The sequence below is a fragment of the Corapipo altera genome, unplaced genomic scaffold (assembly GCF_003945725.1).
Source record: "Corapipo altera isolate COAL_440 unplaced genomic scaffold, ASM394572v1 59, whole genome shotgun sequence".
Classification (NCBI taxonomy): Eukaryota; Metazoa; Chordata; class Aves; order Passeriformes; family Pipridae; genus Corapipo; species Corapipo altera.
Window position 1 is genome coordinate 2,117,295 of NW_020884917.1, and position 21,853 is coordinate 2,139,147.

Consider the following 21,853-nt stretch of genomic DNA (forward strand, 5'->3'; position numbering starts at 1 on the left):
CAAGGACTCTTACTCACTGACATAGAAACTGTGGCTTCACATTTTAATATGTATTGGTATGAATTTGCAAGACACTAACAGACCTGCAGGTAACCACTGAATATTTGTTTCTACAATCAGCAATTTTTCCTATAATGAAAAATAACCTCTACCCTCACAAAAAAAAAAAAAAAAAAAAAAAGATCAGGACACTTCTGCTTATAGGAACAAGGGACAACACAGAAGAATATGAACCACCAAGTAAAGTGATTTGGAGAGGTTAACTTTTCTAATCAAGTCTATGTCCGTCAAATCTGCATTTTCTTTTAAATAAGTATATTACCAATCCATAAGTCATTTAAGGCTTATGAGGGTCTGAGTAGACAGATGTGGAAAATGTAAAATATTCTCACAAACTGACAAAACCCACCCTACATATACAACTTGGAGGCTTCCAGATCAATGCCATTACATGCAGATTTAATTCTGTTTGCTTAGATCACTAGTTATAGGATTTGTAAACAACGTGATATCAAACATTAGAAATAAATTCATGAATGTTCCTACTTTTGAAGCCTCCTAAAAACTGCTGAAAATATTAAACTCTTTGATGTGCATCCTTCCAATTGCAACATTTATAGCAGGAAGCTGAACCAGAACTACAGTTACAACTCCACCCTTCTTAATAACACGGTGTGGCTGTTCAGTAAATCAGTGTCTTAATCAATGAAATAAAATATACTATCCATTCTGATAAACTGTTTTGCCAGTCTAGAGTGAAGTGCCATGAAAATGACAAAAATAATTGGGTTGGAGACTAGAATTTTCAAGTGCACATTTCTTTAATTTAAAGGGTCTGGGGCTAGAGCAGGGGGAGTTTTTTCCATTTAATGACTTGAGCACAGTGTGATTTAAATAGCATATTTGATTTGGGAATCTATTAGCAGATAATGACTCCTTGGAGAGAGAAAAAAATTGATTCCCTTATTACTGGTTTGATTAGCAATATCTGTAATTCCATGAAGTTATAAAACAGCTCACCATTAAAACGGAGCTATTTTCCATCACTTGTAGAAGCAGAAGCATAAACACAGAGATGGCCAAGTTCTTGCATAAAAAACACTCCTGAATTCTGCAATACTTTTACTGGCACTAGAACTAGGAAAACAATATTTGTTAATGTATATAAAGAAGTTTCAGTTTTGAAAAGTATGTATGCTAGGATCATAGGTATTGAGATGGACAACAATCTACAGAAGTTGCTATTTAAACAGAGATGCAACTACTATTTGACAAAGAGATGCAACTAAATTTTAAATGACCTTTTGATAGAGAAAATTAAGCAAATGTTTGATTAATGATGGCACTGATCCATATTGCTAAAGAAACATCATTAAAAGAAACTGCACTATAGTGATTATTAGGGTAAGAAAGGGGAGGTTAAACATAATTAAAGGGAATAATTAAATTCCAAATGTCTGATTTGCTTTTCACTTAGATTAGAATATGTAGTCTAGTAAATTAAAAGAAGAAATACTAATCTAAAAGCAAAGTGAAGATACTCCCCACCAAGCTGATGCGAAACTGTATTTTATTAAAGTGATTTTAATAACTTTTATTATTTTAGGACAGGGATTAGAACAGAAATGAACATAACTATGGTCATACAACAGAATTCAACCTAAATGATGAACAATGTTTTAGAATTGAAGCGCCCCCTAACTTCTTTCCTCTGGACAATGAACAGTTGAACACAGAAATTAAGGAACCCAACAGCCTATCAAAACACATGTTCAGACATACTACAACAAGCATAGAACAAAATACAGGGAACACTGTAATAAAAGCCTGTAACCAGCATAAAACAGCATCTATTCTCATTCAGGAGCAACAAATCATGTTATCTGCTAGTCTCCAGGCCTAAAACCAATGCCACTGCTCCTATCAGGCAATAGGCTTTGAATCAGATGTGCAGGGCTGCAGGACTAGAGCTTGTCAATCATATTTTCTCTAAGCTAGTCTTTGGCTTCTGCTTAGCTTGCTTAGTTACAATAACAATTCTCTAACAACCAGGTAACACAGCCTAGTCTATTTTACTTTTAACTTAGCTGTGTGACTGCATGGGCTGGTGACTATTGTTATAACAATTTTTATATATGTCTGTACCTAAAGTAGCTATTCTGCAGAGAATCAACTATTACTGTAGAATAAAAATGCATTGCAGAAGACTACAATGACAGGGTGATAGCAGAGGTATTGAAAGTATAAGCACAGGGTGGCACCAGAGGAAGCAGGGCTATAAGCACCTCACTAGGTCAATTATTACTCATGAAAAGAAAGTAGCTTTGGGACTTGGTTAACACTAATTTTAGAGAGAAAAAAAAAGACAATTATAAAGAGATCAAGGAACAGGAATTCTACACATGTAAACCACAAATATACAGAGAAGCTGTGAACCAATAAACCAAGGTCGATGTCAGGACCCTGAGAGTACCAACAGGCCATAATTGCCCATCCCAGTAGAGAACCCACTAACCTTGCCTGTGAGCCTGGGCCACATCATAGGAATATCCACACCCAGACCCATCTCATGTTCTTCCCCACTCACAGATTTTGCTTCCTGGCTTGACATCAGACCCGGTTCATCCCTTTGTGTGTGATAATCTCGAGATAACTGGCAGAACGTGCTTTGTGGTACCACCACTACTAACCCTGCTTGTGGAAAGGGGATGGTGCCTCAGTGGCCGTGACACCACCTTGCACCAGGGTTTACCATGTTTACAGCTTGACCCCCATAATTGTGTAGCTCCCCTCACCCCATTAACTTCCAGCAGATCCAAAGTTATCATTGACAGAGAATCATAGAATAATGATATTAATGAAAAGAACCTTGAAAGGTCTCACAAGTACATATCTTTCCTGAACTGAGAACTCCAAAGCTGGACACAGAAATCTAGGTGGTTTCTCACAAGAGTGGAGAAGGGAGGTAGAATCACCTCCCTTGATCTGCTAGCCATGTTTCTTTTGACGCAGTCCAAGATATACTGGTATTCTGAGTTGAAAGGACACGTTGTCAGCCCATATCCAATATTTTATCCACCAGTAAACTCAAAGTCCTTCTATCCAAGGCTGCTCTCAACCCTTTCATCCCCCCACCTGTATTGATACCAGGTTTTGCACTGATCCAGGTGCAGCACCTTGCACATGGCTTTGTTGAACCTCATAAAATTCATATGGACTCATTTCTTGAACCTGTCCAGGTCCCTCTGAATGGCATCCCTTCCCTCAGGCACATCATTCAGGTTGATGTTGTCACATCCACAACCACACCACTCAGGTTGATGTTGTCAGGAAATTTGCTGAGGGTGCACTTAATCCCACTGTCTATGTCATTGATGAAAATATGAAACAGTACTGGTCCCAACATAGACACCTGTGGGACACCACTCATCACTGGTCTGCCATCCAGACATCAAACTGTTGACCACTGCTCTCTGGATGTGATCATCAAGTCAATTCTTTATTGACTGAATAGTCCACCTATCAAATAAATCCATATCTTTCTTATTGAGAGAAAATGATGTCATGGGGGACCATGTAAAAGGCTTTACAGAAGTCCAAATAAACGACACCTATAACCCTTCCCTTTTCCACTGGTGTAGTCACTCCATCATAGAAGGTCACTAGGTTGGTAAGGGAGGATTTGCCCTTGGTGAAGCTGTGCTGGTTGTCCCAAACCACCTCCCCGTCCTCCATGTGCCTTAGCATGGCTTCTAGGAGGATCTGTTCCATGATCTTCCCAGGCATCGAGAGGGGGTTGGTAGGTCAGTAATTGCCAGCGTCCTGCTTTCTGCCCTTTTTAATAGTGGGTGCAATGTTTCACTTTTCCAATCACCTGGGACTTCACCTGACTGCTGTGATTTTCAGATATGGAGAGTGGCTTGGCAACTACACCAGCCAATTCCCTCAGGACACTGGGATACATCTCATCAGGTCCCATAGACTTATGTCCATTTAAGTTTTTCAGATGGTCATGAACTTGACCTCCTGCAGTGGTACGGACTTTGCTTCCCCAGCCCCTGCCTTGAGGTTCATCCACTTGAGAGGTGTGTGAAGAGAGATTGGCAATGAAGACCGAGGCAAAAGAGTTCTTGACTACCTTATCTGTTGTTACCAGTTTGCCAATTGTGTTCATCATGGGGCTACACTTTCTTTGATCTTCCTTTTCTGTCTGACATACCTGTAGAAGACTTTCTCATCAGTCTCTGTGTCCCTTGCCCAGTTCCAGCCACATTTCAGACTTCCTGTCTCCATCCTTATATAACTGCACAACTGGGCAATGACCCTATACTATTCCCTGGATACCCTGTTTCCACTTTCCTTCTTGCCCTTTAATGTGACCAGTAGGTCACACCAGCAGGTCACACCATCCCTGGAGGTTTTTAAAAAGAGATTGGACATGGCCCTTAGTGCCATGATATAGTAATTGGAGTTGGATCAGGGGTTGGACTTGATGACCCTGGACGTCTTTTCCAACCCAATCTATTCTATGATTCTATGATTCATCCATCTGCATCCTCCTCCCAGTTAAGAGTCTAGGACACTGACAGTGCACCCTGGTCCCCACCCCAGATAGACCCATCCACCATAAGACTTGGAGGAGTTGTGACAACAGAAGTGTAACACTGGATTTTTTGGGGGGTTGTTTGTTTGGGTTTTTTTTCTTTTTCTTTGTGCTTTTGTTTTTGTTTGGTTTTATTTTTAATAATAGCTAGGTTGATAATTATTTTTGATTAAGATTAAAATTAGTCTAGCAGTAAATCCATGGTATTCCTCATAAGATGGGGAATTTTTGGGTCAGAAGTTGCACAAACTACTATAAAAAATGGGTGGAGAATTTGGGAAGCCTAGGGTATAATTTTGATGCAAAAAATTCTGCTTTTAACCTCAGAAATATTCCACCATTTGGTAATATGCCAGACTTTGTTTACCACCCAAATCCAAAAGGCTGTAACTTTTGTTTCTATGGTATTGGTTTGTTTGTTTTTTTAGGAGGCAGAACATGGTATCCAGGTAGAAGCAACACAATTCCTGCAGGAGCAGAAAAAGTGAGGCAGCAATGCAACTAAGCCAACCTTCTACAAGTCTGGTATTTTGCCATTCTTACACAATTTCAGGATTTAGAAGGTAAGGGCACTATAATCATTTGCTCTCTCTTCTTTATCCTTACATTGAAATATTTTTAAATTTTAAGTTCATTAAGTCAACTTATTATACCTTTCACATGTATTTTGTGAGAAAGATAAAATTTGAGCATTGATTCACAAGAATGTGTGATATTTTATATTTTGGAACTTTTAGATTGATACTATTTTGAAAAAAAAATAAAACCAATAATATTCAGAATACTAATTTTCTTTTAATCTAAAATTTTATGCTTAAATGTATGGGAAATTAAGACGATATATAAACAGACACCTAGAAATAACAAGAAAAGCTATGAAAATTCCTATGGGTGAAGTCTTGTGTTCAGACCATGAAATAAATTTGCTTACCCCTAAGGATATAATTAGACCAGGTAGGCCATCAAAGTTACACACCTATTCTTCCAACCCACAAGGCTGACGTGGCTTTGTGACTTCTTATCAACATCTCATTACATTACAGAAATATGTGCAAAAGCCAAAGTTTCTGGGGTACTAGAAAAAAACTGAATGACAGTAGTCATTTCTAAGGTGGGAACAAGTTAAATCAACAAAGCACGTCAAAGCTCTTTAATTTTGCTTCAACAGCCATGACCTCGCAAATGTTCATGTACCCACTGAAGACAGGTATGTTCATTTAACTGAAGTCAGTTATCCAGCTGTATTGTATGACTCCATCCACATCAGGCATTTGGCTCACGCTGTTACATGTTTAAAGAAGCCCAAATAAATGACATCTGCAACCCTTCCCTTTTCCACTGGTGTAGTCACTCCATCATAGAAGGCCACTAGGTTGGTAAGGGAGGATTTGCCCTTGGTGAAGCTGTGCTGGTTGTCCCAAACCACCTCCCTGTCCTCCATGTGCCTTAGCATGGTTTCTAGGAGGATCTGTTCCATGATCTTCCCAGGCACCAAGGGGGGGCTGGGAAGTAGTGTACTTCTCCCTGCAGTGTAATGGAATGCAATCACTGTCCCATACAACGAAACAGAAATTCATTCTATTCACAAACAGTCTGTCAGACAGCTAAAACTGTTAAAACAAAAGTTAGCAGTAGTATTCCACATAAAAAGCATTTTGGTATTAAAAATATCATTCATCATTTTTTGAAATATCTGAACATGATGTTGAGAGCGTCCCTTACCTCCTCTCTTGTTTAACTTGGCATAACCCGGCACATAGCTGCTTGTCATAGATGATGAACTGCTGAAGGAGGAATGGGGTAATGCTGAGACCAGAGGTTCATCGCACTTTTCTGAAACACAAGAAAACATATTCACTTTATACTCTTAATTATTCATATATATTAAGTCGCAACGTGCTCTTTATTTTATTTTTTTTTTTTGGGTGGTAACACAACCTTGTTATTTTTCACGTGTGGCATGTGGAATGCATTTAGCTACATCCCGGCTCTGCAACCAACAAACCAAACAAAAACCCACCTCAAAACCCACAAGAAAACATACCCACAACTTGACATAAGGGAAAAAAAAAAGGACTTCAACAAAGGACAAAATTAGATAATGGTAAAGCCTAACCATGGGCCACCACTCTCCTTAGGGATGCAACAGCTGAACCACAAAAAAACCCTGCCCTGATATACCTGGAATGTTTTTGGTGACATAATCTAGTGCTAAAGAAAAGAATTATCATGAAAGCTTTGTAAGAAGTAGATAAGATGCAAATTTTCATTTATGTAATAGAAGTGCTGACAAATTGATATTTAAAAAAAAAAGAAAATAAATTAGGGGACACTAATGAATCCCTATGAATTATCACATACAACAGATTCACGGAAAAAAACCTATACTAATTAATCTCTATAATGCATTTGAACATTTTGCTTCCATTTTACTCAGTTATAAGGAAGATTAACTTGGTATTAGCATGTAAGATGTAAAAAACCAAAATCAGTCTTTGGTTTTCTAATGAGGAAAAAAGTTTTAAAAAAATCTCCTGTTGTTTAGATCAAAGGAGCTGCTAGCTTTGTCATAGGTATGATGACATTTGCTACTCTGACTTCCCTATCGAGAGGGAAATAACAGTATATGTCCAACAGAAACAAGTTTCCTTGAGATACAACAAATTAGATCAATGGAAGGAAGGTCACCTAATGTCATTAAATACAAACGCAAAACATCTGCAATCCACAATCTGTTAACTCCTCAAGATTTAATGATCATTGAAGCAAAAGAGTGCTGTGCTCTTGCTCTGTTCTTACATGTTTTCTCAGGTACCCAGTTGTTGGAAACCAGGTAGCAAGTGAGATGGATCTCTTGTCCTTTCAAGTGCAGCCTCTCATATTTCTGGTGTTCACGCTCAACCAAACCAGGAAAGGGATATGTGCCCTTTCCTGTTTTACAGTCTATTTATAGCTTATTTTTATAGTCTAACCATCTGGATAAACTAAAAACGGGCTGTCTCCTACTTTGCCTGCAATTGCTTTAATTCCCACTTAGTTAGTCCATGAACTATTTGGGGAACAGAGACCATGATTTTTGAAAGGACAGATGTTGATCGTAGCACAAAGCAGACCATATACACACAAACTCTCTTTTTAACCCCATAGGTTGTTAAAGCTTAATCCTCACTATACCAGCAACTTCAGTGATTTCTGATGGGCAAAGCAGAGTAAAAAACCTCGATGCTTCACTGTACAGAAGTCTGTTCAAATCCCTAGCATCCTGATCAATAAACAGGTCACCTGTAAAGCTGCTGACATCTCTTATCAAAGCAGTCTGAGTAGATGAAAAAGACAATCTTCAGTTGTATCTAGCACTAGGTTTGAATGCATATAAACAACTATATATCTAAAAATATTAAGAAATGGGAACATTATACATTTAGAGTCACAGGTGGGTTTTATTAATAATTTGAAGCTACATCAGAGGATCTCTCAGAAGCTCTTGCAAAGATTCTGTCAGCAAAGTAAAAAGAGACCTGTGCAACAGTGGTCCTAAAAAAGAAAAATACTTGGATACTGATAGATTTCATCACATATAAGTGATCATGACTTATTAAGTAAGCATTTGAATAACAAAGGCTTTTACATCATTATGGTCCAGCATGCACTGAGCAATATAACTTTAAAAAAACCCAAGCCTCAAATCCACAAACTCACCCCACCTGCTTTAAAATCTTCAGTCAAGATTTCATACGAAATGATCATCTAGGATAATAATTTTGTGAGGATGGTTCTAAGATGTAAACGTGCCACCAATAACAACTTTACTAAAATAAAGCTCCATATGTGTATGTCAGAAATTAAGAACTTGAAAGCTGATCAAATTAGAGTCAAAAGGGTAAATGACTGTAATATCAATATTGTGTTCTGATTCCAAAGTAGCCGCAATGAATTGCTAGCAGAATATGAAACAGATGAGTCAATCTGTAGTAGCATTGAAAAAATATCTTAGCCAAGAAATATAGAAAACCCTGGCTTTCTAACAAAAAGTCTTAACCATTTCTCTTTTACACTATACATATTTAAATATGTTTTAAATATATTTAAAATACAAACCACTAAAACCTAATTATTAACAGTATATCCAACTCATTATTATACAAGAATGCCTACCAAGTATAGGGGGAAAAAAGTTAAAAGCTATTTTAATCTTTACTTGTAATGTAAAAGACTCCTGTTTTAAATATGAATTCTAATATAAATGTTGGGGAGCAAGGGATAAAATCATATCATCTGGGTTTAATTTGTACTGTGTGCTAAATGTTAGTTATCCTAAACACATTTGTCTCCTCAAATGGAATATGTAATTTCTCTGTAGCATGCTGAGGAGAAAGAATAAGCCACTAAGCACTTCTGAAAAGCAGTCATGAGATTGCAAGGGTACTCTAGAATGTGGATAAATACATATGGGAATTGGCATATCTCCAATGAAAACCAACAGGAATATTAATGTGGCTGGTTTGAATTGCAGTGTTTTAGTATGCTGAGACAGCCTTACCTTTCATATTGCATAGGCAGGTTTTATAATACAAAATGAATGCTAAAATCCACCAAGTTTAATTCATAAGACTGTGTCCCCCTAAAGCGTAGGAATAAATAAGCATAAGTTGCTAGAACACTTCACACAGTGTTTCAAATGAACTTTTAAAATGATGCTAACCAAAAAGGCGGAGATGCCTCAAAGCAGCTCATTGTCAATGAAAACCCCTTTAAAAATCGAACTTAGAAGCAGGTGTTATTGAGGACAGCCTGTCACAGGTTAATTCCAATGACAAGAAATGCAACCTTGGCCCTGTGCCACAGCCTGTTGCTCAGTAGGATACACCTCTATCCAAACTTCAGATCATGAATGACAGGAACACTGACGGAGATGTCCTTTCCTAAGTCCCCAGAAGGGCCGCTAATGAAAACAACACTCAGGGCAACGGCTGGAAAAATCCAGGGAGGATATAGCTTACGCTCCAGATTCTTAATCAGCATTTTGCAATTCAGCAAGGAATCAGTGAGAAGTTTATCAAAGACCTCCTTCTCTTATGGGGAAAGGAAATACACCTGGCAAGGAAGCATTAGCCAAATGTACAAGCCTTTGTTACACTTGGGGTGGTTCAACCAAGAAACCTTTTGCCTTATGCGTGTTCTATTTTTCTTGGCTTGGAAGACAGTTTAAAGAAAATCCACCATATAATGCTACTTACTTTTCCTCTCTCCAGGTAAAAATCTGACTGTACTCCTCAACATGTTCCTTGGATGGCTTTATCTACTAGATAGGGATGGTGATTGGTAGAGTAGAAGCTTGATTTTTCACCCTCTTCTGTCCCACCTCTTCTCCATATTGCAGAAGTCTGCTCCTTCCCCACATGACTGACATTTCACACAACAGTCTTGACAGACTGCTAGAGAGCCAAGTTCACATTCAGCTTCATAGGCAAACAAGCCCAAGTGTCACTGAAGATTTTCTGTATCCCTAGACGTTAGCTGTAATCTTAAAGATTGGAGTGGCTCATATTGATCGCCTGGGATGTTTCACATTCCACTTCAAGTTGCCTACCATAATACAGTGTTGCTCAAAATGTTGGCTGCAGCTAAAAAAATGTAGCAGCTATTTTTGCTCCTCCTCCAAGGTGGTCTTCACACAATGCGTAGTGATTAAAATTACTTGTTTTGAGGTTTATTTCAAGCCTTTCTCTAGATCTCTATAAGAAAAAGAGCAAGTCTTAGGAAATGCTATTTTATGGCAGTTATTTTGCTCACAACAGAGAACAGGTCTGTTTCTTTGTTCCAGTTCTGATTCAGGAATTTGTCTCTGGATATGTTACCAGGGCCATTTTGAGAAGTACATTTGGATGCCCAGAGACAGACCATACTTACAAGATTTTCCTGAATCTTACCTGAACCTATAGTTCTTTTCTGAACTTTATTTCTGATACCTCTTGATCAGTTTTTAGAGTAGCCAGTGACTTATTAATCTGAAAGATCATGGTATGGCTACATGTTTTGACTCCTATAAATTAGAGTCCTATTCAATCCAAGGACCAGATTACTAATAAATAAGAAGACTTTCTTAGCTTGAGGAATTTTTAATAAAACTTTTTTAAGCACTCCTGGAATAAAATATAAAAACAATTTCATAGATGTGCAATGTACTATATGACTACTATCAAACATTTCTGGATACATTGCCGTCATCAAGTGACATACAATGGAATCCACAGTACTCTCTGTACTTCTGTCTTTAACCACTGAAAATGAGAAAAGGTTTAAAATAAACATTACTTACTGAGATCTGCAATTTACCCACAGACATTAGGATTTATTTTTTAATTAAGCAGCCTCTTGATATCAAAATATCAACATTTCACAAAGGAAAAATTGAAGACTGTACCCAAAACTTGTGTAATTCAACTTTTCTGAAAATCGTTATTATTTAAATTCTGCATTTATGAAAATAGATATTTTCTTCGGTATTTTATATTTGGAAAGGAACTCATAATTAAATGTGTGGCTTATTTCATTGTTTAGTAGAATGTCATTTTAAATTATTTAAAAAATATATCCTTTTTGTAGTGTCTAAGATATAGCTACAGTAAGGTTACTAAGGCAACTGGTGCTGACTGTTGGTTGTGGTTTGGTTTTGGTTTTTTTTTATCAGAAGAGAGTGGACAGAGGAAATTTTTGCATCAGTTGAAAACAACACCTTATCTAGATTGCCTTTGCTTTACTTTAGAGTCTGCAGAACCTCCCATAGTCCATTGACAATTTGACAAATGTTCCCACCCTTGCTACTGTGTCTTCTATGAACACATTTGTAAAGTGTTTTGCATGCTATGAAACTCAGAATTGTATGAGAAACCTGCCATCTTTTTTGTTCATTTGGAAAAAACCTCAACTACTCAGGTCAATGGCACCAGGAACAATTAAAAGTCAGTCAGTCTGGTTTTCTGACTTTCATTAAACTGTCCTTAGTGCATAAGCAATAATAGACTATCAATCCTATGCAAAGTAAAACTCATGAATATTTCCATATTTTTGCATATCCAATCCTCAGGTGCCTCTTCAGTATTTAACCTTCTGACACGCAAATATACTACTTTACCTTTTCACTACTGAAAGTACCTAAGCATTTTGAAGGATTTTACAGCAAACTGAGCTCCATCTTCAGTATCTTTACAGGTAGGTATGATTTTTCACAGACTGGTACTTATCTAAGTATGGAGAAGCCTGGAGTCATGACACAAAGTTTTAGAGCAGAGAGCAGAGAAACCCACAATGATAAAGGAAAAGAATACTGGAATTCTTCACAATTTTTCTTGTCAGGTCTTACTTATATTAAAATACACTTGCAAATTACCTAGCCTATGTTCTTCCTCAGTCAACTTTACATCAACAAGTATCTTTTGTTTATTAGGTGTGTGGGGGGGTTGGTTTTGTTTGGGTTCTTTCGGAGAGGGGGATTATTTGTTTTTGTGGGGTTTTTTTGATAGTTTTTCAGGACCTAGGGATAAAACTCTAATGCATAACACATAGTTTTTTGAAGAATTTTATCAGTCAGCTTAATTTTTCATCATTGCTTTAGCAGTCTTCCATCTCTAAATTTAAGTTTTATCTTTAACAAAAAAATAATATGTAATTTTTTCCTCATGGTGCTACTTATTTTAATGGTTCCTTTACTTTTAGAAGTTTTATATCAACAAAATTGTTCTGCGTTTAGGGATGTTAATCCAGGTTTTACCTAACTTAAGCAATATCAACACAACCAATGAGGGACTTTAAAATTGCTGGACACTTCAACATAAAAGCATACCACAGAACCCAAATGTTAATTCTCAAAACAATGTAATATAGGTATAGAAAAAAGAGACCTTTTAAACTTGGTGTGTAGAATGAATATTGAATTGTTTCACAAAATGAAGGTTCAAAATATTTTATTATCTCATGATGTTATCTACCTACTTACTATTGTTTGAGATGCTTGACAAAAGTCTCATAAAAAAGTTAATTCAGAGCAAAAGCTGCAGATTCCTGTCTGAAGGCCATACTAGAAATCTACACTTTCCCTATAATGGCTAGGGAGGAAACTGTTTCTAACAGGCAGACAAAATATTTAATACCATGAAGCAAAGAAAGCACATCCCACATTTGGTTAGATGAGAAAAAAATAGAAACTAACAGGGAATGCAAAAAGCAGCAAAACATCGTTTCTTAATTTGCACAGCAGAAAATAAACATCACTTAAGCTTAAACTCAGGGTTTTATTTGAAGGCATTATTAATTCCATGTTTGTGCATTGTTGCTTACCTTCATATTCCCTTTGGAGAAAACAGATATGTCATTTACAGCAGAAGCTGCTTATCAGTTGCCTGCTGTTAGAAGTGATGACAGAAGCAAAAACCAAAAGGAGTGTGATCTATGAATTTAACCATATTATACTGACAGACTACTTTTTTCCTGAGAGGAAAAGACAAATAAGGTGTTTCCTGCCTCTTCTACTTAAAGCTTTATTTTCCCCTCCAACTAAGTATAAAAGGAATGCTTTCTCAATTCCTCTCAGTGACGCATAGGAGGATTAGCTCTGATTGCATTTTGCAAACTCTTTTGGTAAAAAGCACTCTTTCTCAAAGTATCAAGTGACCACAAAAAATAAATCATCATAATTGTGACAAATAGAAACCCAATCGGGCAATTTCCAATCAGAATTTATTATATGATAAAAGCAAATTCAGCGCTGGGTGATCAGGGAGGGGTCCAACAACTCCCAACACCTGTCACACCCAAAGAAGACAGTTGTTCTACATTTATTTCCAGCTACTACATGAATATTCATTATACATAAGTATAAACATTACACATTGTTAGGCACATGAGTATAAACATATTAGATACATAAGTATAAACATTACACATTGTTAGGTCATACATTCAACAGGTGTTTGCTTGTTATCTATGCAAAGTTATAAATTTTAAGAAAGGTGCTATTATCTAGCTAACTAAACAAAACTCTCTCACTATAAATCCTACACAGGGTAAAAGGGAGGTAACTTGTCTTTTTTCTTTTCATAGGGGCCCAATTAAGTTTTACAATTTGTTTTTCTTTTCTCTCTCCAGGTCATATTGACCTTACACTGTTTTCTCTTAATTAGCTCGAATCATTCTCTCAGTTTATCACAATAATACATTGACAAAAGCACCAAGGAAACATCCTGAAAAGGTATTTTTGCAGGTGAAAGAAATATTTTTGTGCTTGCATTAATGCAGGGTATATGTGGCATATGTTTAAGATCATGTTGGCCTTGATTTGATTTTCCAAAACCAGAAGATAAGCTTCCAAGTTATGGTGATATCCTTTTGGGGTATTATAGGGCAAAAATCTCATGTGAATTTTGTTTAACAGAACCGCGGCTAGGAAAGGAACAACAACAAAAGAATTTGAAGAACATTTGATAATATAAAAATGTGAACACAGTTTAGATTTCTGAACTTATCTCTTTATCATAGAGTAAGCTGTGCTACAACCAACCTGTGAGACGCAGTATTCTCTCATAAACTCAAACCAACTGTGGAACACAGCTGTGAATTTTGGCACTAGAGGCCCAAATCTCTTACACTAATATCTTGAAAAAATCATATGTAAATCAGAACAGGCTAACAAGTATTTTCATATGCCGGTACAAAAATCTGCAAGTTGATTCCAGTAAATGTTCAGCATTCTTAAGCATACTGAAGCAACAGCACAAGGTACAAGTCAGTTCAGGACAGTAGTTTCATAGAACACACATTTTGTGGATTTCTTATTTCCCAAGGTCTGAAGTACCTAGCATTTAATAATTAAAGATAGAATCCTTACTTTTTTCCCTGGAGGCTAAAGAAGATATCACACTTCTACGATACAAACAAAAAGATTTGCATAAATTTGTATATCTGAAGCTGAATAGAGCATTTTTCTTTATGATAGACTTACAAGTTAGACAGATGAGAATGTTTGACTCACAGCTGTAAAGTATTTAGAGGACTCCTTTTCTGACACAGGGCAGGGCAACCAACATCACAAGCAAACTCCTCACCAGTTTGCTTGGATTTCTGGTTTTATACAAGGAGTAAAACTTCAGAGTAAAGTCAATGTTTCAACTAAGTGATTTAATCTTATCAGAAGAAAACTGCAAACATTTTAAAAAATGTGTATGAATGATAGGTCAAGTCTTTTCTAACTGAGGATAGCTAAAGTGAGAAATCAGTCAGAAGTGCAATCTCCGTTTTTGAGATGCCAATCAGTTTTTAATTCCAGATAACGTGGTGTGCTCAAACTCTAGATGTTAGTTCTACATTCAGTTGAGACAATAAAATCTTGGAGGGGTGGGTGAAGATATATATATATCTATAAGATTATTAGGAGGAGATACAGATTTGGAGTGTTGCAGGTCCTTCTGTGTTCTTTTTTAAAGGGAATGAAGTTGCAACGCAAGGAAAGCCTGTGTCAGCCTTTATTAATCCTTAGCATGAGAAGTAATATCAAACTACTGCACAAGCAGATAACTTTAAGTATGGTTCAAATGCATAAACCACTGCACTTATCAGGAAAATACATATTCAAATTTTAGAACAGCTCGGATTTTTTTAAAAAGAAGGAATATTAGTGAATGACGTGGGACTCAGCTGTAGTTAGAATATTACAAAGCAAGTTATCATGTGTTCTGCTTCTTATTTGATACTTTTTCTTTCATTTTTAAGGAAGAAAAAGTAGTTACACATCTAGCACACATGAAGATTTTTATCATTTTGCTCGAACGCAACAGAAGGGAGAAAAATATGACAAGCAATCATTATACAGTGGTATCTAGATTTTGTGTTAATAGGATGACATCCAATCAAAAAGGCACAACAAGATCCACTAATATTTCACAGAATACCTGAGCAAGTCATGATGTTAAATAAAACATTGAGACAAACACAAGATACATAGAAAGACCAAATATTTTGAGATCCATGCTCAGTTTAGACTTTCTGGTTGTATTTCCTCTCTTGAAGCAGTACTGTTGTGGGAAAAGGCTCTCTCATAAGCTTTTCTGCCCTAAGAAAACCACAAGAGATGCACCTGAGGAACCTGTTTTAGATTCCTAAAATTTATCAAGTACACCATGATTAAATATTTTTTTCTTCTTTCCCTGCCCCTCCACCCTCTAAAGCAAAAGTGTGTTTGTGTTGTCCTGTTCAAAAAACTCAGACTGTATCAACATTTCCGAAGAGCTACTTAAATGAAAAATCATTTCTGACCAGACTGTAAGGTGCAAGTCAAACGTCATGGACTGCCTGTATTGATCAGTGTTGATGATTCAGATCTCAACGGTTCTGTCATACTAGCAAAGATTGAAAAGAACTAATGGAAAGATGGTGCAGCACTTCTCCTACATCCAGCCTTTCCATTGCCCCAGGCAAAATTCACTTGCTTTTTGCCATCTGTAGTAAAACAGCTTATATCTTACTAATGCTCGTCTGGTGCATTACTGGGACAAGCAGAAGAAAGCTTTGGTTAGAAAAAGAAGAGAAAGAAAGTGCCAAGTATGAAAGCCAGTTCTGAACTTATCGTGGATCAAAACAATTTTAAAAGAGCTAATCAAGTATAGGGTTAGTGACCAGTATCCCCTTTCATTGTGAAGACTAGCTATTACAATTCCAGGTAGGTTCACATGATCCCAAAGGGGCTTGGTTTTATTTTGCCTTTTTTTTTTTTAAACAAGAAAAACCCAGCAAGTGTCATTACAATGGCTGAAGCGTTATTTCCAAACCTATTTTATTTTAGTGTTCTATGGAAATCCAAGCCAATATGTTTACAACAGCCTTAGCTGTCCAGCTTATCCTGCTGTTCACATAGCATTTTTGAATATAAATTGTTGGGTTTTTCTAATTATCAAATGCAAATAGCATTGACAACAGCATTGTCTATTATTGTATCCTTATTATCATGCATGGGTACAACTGAGGCATTTTTAAGGGCAAGAGTACTTGAAAATTATGCTTGGTAAAACCTTATTATTACTACATGTTTTACATGTCATCCAAGGAAGACAGTACAGTTAAATTAGCATATCTGAAAAATGAAGGTGTAACAATTACAGCCCATTCTCTTTGATTGGAATCAGATATTTGAATATTAAGTTCCTAACATTACAGTTTACTACCTTTGTCTGGATAACGAACTCCTATTATGTTCAAAGTGAAGGATGCCTCCTGTAAATATATTTGAAAGTCTGTGTACACACATATATATGGCAAACGCACCTGTAGGACTTTAGAGTGGTACCAGCTGCAGTTGCCCAGGTCTTGGCAGGGGCCTGCTGCCTTCTGTGGTCAGAAAAACATTGGCAGAACACTGCCCAGATGTGAAGGATGAGGTGAACAGGGTGAGAAATGGCCCTGCAAGCCCCAAGGGGAGAGCAGGAAGAGGGGCAGGAAGGGCTCCAGCCACCAGATTCCTCTGGAGAGCCCTCACTGGAGCACATGGGTTTTACCCAAGGGAGCTGTGGCCTATGAAGAAGAGCCCATGCTGGAGCAGGGGAATGGAGTGAGAAGCTAGGAGCAGTAGAGAGAACAACAGCCCCCATTCCCCATTCCCCACCCCCCTGTGCTGCTCAAAGGGGAGTTAAAGGAGACAGGAGTGAAGAGTGAAGTTAAGCCTTGGAGAAAAAAAGGGGTTGAGGTCAGGGAGATGTTTTACACTGTTTGGTTTGGTATTTTGCACATATTTTAATTGGTAGTAAAATAAATTCATTTTCCCCAGTCACAAATGTTTTGCCCACGAGGTAATTAGCAAGTGATCTCCTTGTCTTTATCCTGACCCACAATCATCTTCATCTTATTTTCTCCCCAGCTGGCCAGGGTTAACTCACTACGCTGCTAATCAGATATCAGAGAGCTGTCTGCATTGCTTGTGAAAGACACCACACAAGTTCACACAAAAAAATTGACTGAATATAGTATAAAAGCTGTAAATGTTTGGGGTTTTTTATTTTGTTTTTTGGGGTTTTGTTTTTACAGATCCATTTGAGGAGAGCTAAAGAAGACCAACCGAATGTGTAAGTTGAATTCTCCATAGCTAAAACATGAAGTAAAAGGCTTCACGTTTTAACTCCCCGTCCTCAGTATAATATTCACTCCCAGAAAAAAGCTGTGAAGGTCTAGCTTTCATCTGTCCTTGACACAGTCTCTTGAGGTCCCACTGAAATGAAACCCGGGGATCTAATGGAAGGTGTCCCTGTCCATGGCAGAGGGGTTGGAGCTAGATGATCATTAAGGTCCCTTCCAACCCAAACCATTCAATAATTCTGTGATTCAGACATTGGTCCTTCTCTATAAAAGATATGGGAAAAGATACTAAGTGAACACAATTTTGCTGTTCTTTCAGGAAACAAAGAACACTGACAAGATTTGAGCTTAGCTCAGTTCTCCTCCAATGAGAACAGAAGAGCTGCCTAACTCCTCTTTCAGGAAAGGAAAGACAGCACCAGCAAACTATGAACATCTTTTAATTTGCCTGCTTTTAGATAGTAACTCTTTCAATTTGAGCTAGGGCTGCAAATTCACTATCTGACACCATTTGCCAAAAACAATGGCTGAATTGGAGGATTCACTATTAATTTCTGTGGCAACTTGTAGTGTGAACTTTTCATAGTAAGTATGATAACTATCCCAAATACACACACTGTTCTGCACCTCAAGTAACCATTTTAAATTGCCACTCCTGGCATACATGCATCAGCAGCAACAACACACCTTGATCAAAGCAGTATGATTTATCTTCACATCTACATATTCAAAAGTGTGCAGGAAACTTTAAACATATTGTGTTGTCAATCATCATAAACAGAGTGATAATTTGGCTTATATTTGGACCTCTAACAGGATTTGAAAGCTTCCATCAAACCTCAAAGGCACTGAAGACACTGTGCCTTGTCCTTTTAAAGATGAGTAGATTACACAGAATAATTCTGGGTAAGAAGTAGTGAAATAAAGATCACCATCCAACTATGAATGAAGAACAACTAGTCAGGATAAGGAAAATCTGCTATAATAAAATTTATAAGATCATATGTCAAATAAAATGGTGCCTTTCAAGCTTATTTTTTCTCTTTCACTTCTGAATCCATAAATGATTTATCAAATAATGTATAATTAAGATCTTTAGTTCACAGAAAAACAAAGTGAAAAGATGTTGAAAACAAATAGGAAATAATCAATATAAATTAAATTCAAATTAAAAAGACAATGAAAAAAGGTTAAACTGATTTATGTCATTAACTTCCAGTTTTCCTCAAAAAATTCTCCTGAAATTTAAAAAAAAACCCTGAATTTGTATCTATTAATAGCTTCCTGAATTTTTTTAAAAAATAATCAAATACTTATTGCTTCTGTTCACTTTATTTTCAGGATTAATTTCATTAAGTCACCCTTAATTTAATTTACAAAGTTAACTTTTATGCTCAACGCAGTTTGCCAGGATAGTAGACTGATTTTCTGAAGAATTAATTTTCTCTTACAAATGAATGAACAAGACTGGAGGAAGATGAAATGAATGATTAAGTGATTTCAGTTAACCAAAAAGTTTCATCTTGATTCCTTATGGAGAGTGATGGAATATCATTTTATTGAAATCCATTATCCTAATGAGAAGATATTCTGTGCTTGATCCTTCACCAAAAGGACGGTGAAGATATTTTAATGACTTACTGCTTCTGCTTAATAGGGAGATTTCATAATTACTGAAACTACATCTGTTTGATTAATGAGCCTTTTCCAGCATCCATGCATCTTTCAGTTTGGCTGGAAAAATACACTGGAAGCACATGCACATAGGTGCTTTTAATCCTGTATACATGTCCAAGTAAAATATTGAGAAGAAAAATAAAGAGGATCCCAAATTGGACAGCATAATTCTGATTTTCATTTTTATAAGCAAAAGTTTGCGGTTTTCTCTTCCATTTCTCAGAAAAATGAGGTTTGCAATAAACATTTAAGTAAAACTTGCAGTGCATTTTATGGTCCATCTTATGAAAATCTTAGGATGGCTTGCATTCAAATAGGGGAAAAATATCAACTCAGAAAGCACATAAAAAAGGAACACTGATGTTGTGTTACTATAAATGTGGTAGCCACACATAATACTCATTTATGAAAAGGAATACAGTTATTCTCAAGTTTGTTTTCATATGTTGCCCAAGGGACATGAAATTGTGGCATAACTTATGCAAAAATTCCAAAATTAATTTCAGTTTGTAGGCCCATAATGTAATATTTTAAGCTCAAAAATCATAAATGATGACTTATTAATCCTTATGCTTAGCATTCTCACATGTAGTATTATCAAGAACAGACGAAAAAAGAGTATCAGCAAAATAGCAGAAGACCGACCTTCAGGACTGATAGAACTTTACACAGGCAAAAATTTAGAGAAAAATGCTTGCTAAGTAACTAAGGAAAGTAGTTGATACCTCATTTCAAATAAGAGAACACAGTATGGTCATGCCTGAATAGTTGATATAGAAGTATTTTGTATTATTTACAGAATGAAAGAAGGTATTGCCCCACTATTGCATTATCCTGACCTCAAATCTACATTAATTAACAGAGTTCTCTGCTGCAAATGTCAAATAATTTGTGAAATTCTGAGTGTAGGTAAGTTTTACTGCTCCAGTTACTAATTCCCTGTTAGAGGTGTTTAAAAGAAAAAAGACCTTTTTTCTCAAATAAAACCAGACATTTAAATTATACTGATACATTTTATTTTCCGTTCTTCTCAATTCATATGCTCTGAAATAGGTTTTGCATCGTGGTAGCACAAAAATTTGTCAAGTGTTATCTGTTCAGCTATTTCTAATATGATATTAAAATACAGTTGTCAATCTGTTAGTTTACTACCCTCTGGGCCAGCTCTTTCTGAAATACATTTCTTGAATTCTAGTTATTTCTCAGCTAATATCACATGAATACTTCTTTTTTAACATTGATAATGGAAAAATACATGTGTTCAAATCATTTAAGTAAGAAACATAATGCGTTTCAGCATAAGCAGCAAGAAGGCTCAGAAAAATCAAACCTAGGCATCACTTGCAAAATCTGATCTACTAACCTGAAAATGCATTTAGCATTCCTTTAATCTTTAGGAAAGAAAATGTTTACCAGGGAGCAATATGCATGGTATGACGTATTAAATATAATTTCTAGGTCACGGGTTCATATTCACGAAACTTATGCTCCCATTTTTTAACACAGAAACAGTGGCAATAATTGCATGATACATCAGAAACTAATTGCAACCTTAGAATGAATGCCATGAATACAGTGCACTCGTCTTCCAGAATTACAAGACAGTAGAAGGACCCAACAGTTACACAATGTTCAGGTCATCTCTCTTCAGAATTTGTTCTGAACTTGAAATGGGTAGAAACATTTCCTGAAGAGTTCTGGGAGCTGTTGGGTAAACATATTTTAAAAGCCCAGTAACAAGTTTTACCATCAAAGTGCCCATTCTTTTTTCCTATCCCCATATAAAATAAGAAAAATTTTTTAGTGTAATGGGGAGAATTCACTGTTCCTTGTAGGTGTCTGTGCGCACTTGGGTTTAGGGGGAACGGTCACGTACCCTTCATAAAATAATTTAAATATATATAAATGTATAAAGAGACATTATTATTATCTATGGTCTTTTGAGTGATAGTTCTGGCTGCACACAGTTTTACCAGAAAAAATTAGAGCTTGGAATTGCAATTTCAACTAAGGTAAATCAGTCTTCAACAATCAATTTCCTTCTGTGACCAAATGTGATAGTGTATTGACCAAGACAGAGATTTCGTGCAGCATTTCACACAGAAATTCCAACTTACAATAAAACATGAGACGGTCCAACTTTTATGCTTTCATCTTATCAAGAGAAAATGCTTTGCCTCAACAGGTGCCTCACAGAAACACACCACCTGTTCAGTGACTGCACAAGGAAAATACTTGTAGATATTTCCCTGTTGTAGAAGAGCCAGATTGATTGCTGTCAGCTTCCAGACTAAGTTTATGAATGGGAATGCTGTATGTTTGGAAAAGTGCTCTCTCTGCAGCCATACTGAAAGATGGGCACGAAGAGCATCGAATTGTGACTGCAATATCAAAGAATCATAATTGACTTCAGGGGAAGACAGCAGCTTATCTGAACAAGTGTAATGAGAGCAGATT

General features: G+C 36.6%; 1 protein-coding gene across 1 annotated transcript in view; it reads right to left on the bottom strand.

Annotated features, from left to right (window-relative positions):
• The window catches only part of CNTNAP2 (contactin associated protein like 2), a 1,017,942-nt gene that overhangs the window by 691,357 nt on the left and 304,732 nt on the right, over positions 1-21,853 (bottom strand). Inside the window, exon 2 of the mRNA XM_027655885.1 lies at positions 6,326-6,436. Within this exon, the coding sequence (XP_027511686.1) occupies positions 6,326-6,436 (111 nt within the window). The remainder of the gene's footprint in view (positions 1-6,325; positions 6,437-21,853) is intronic.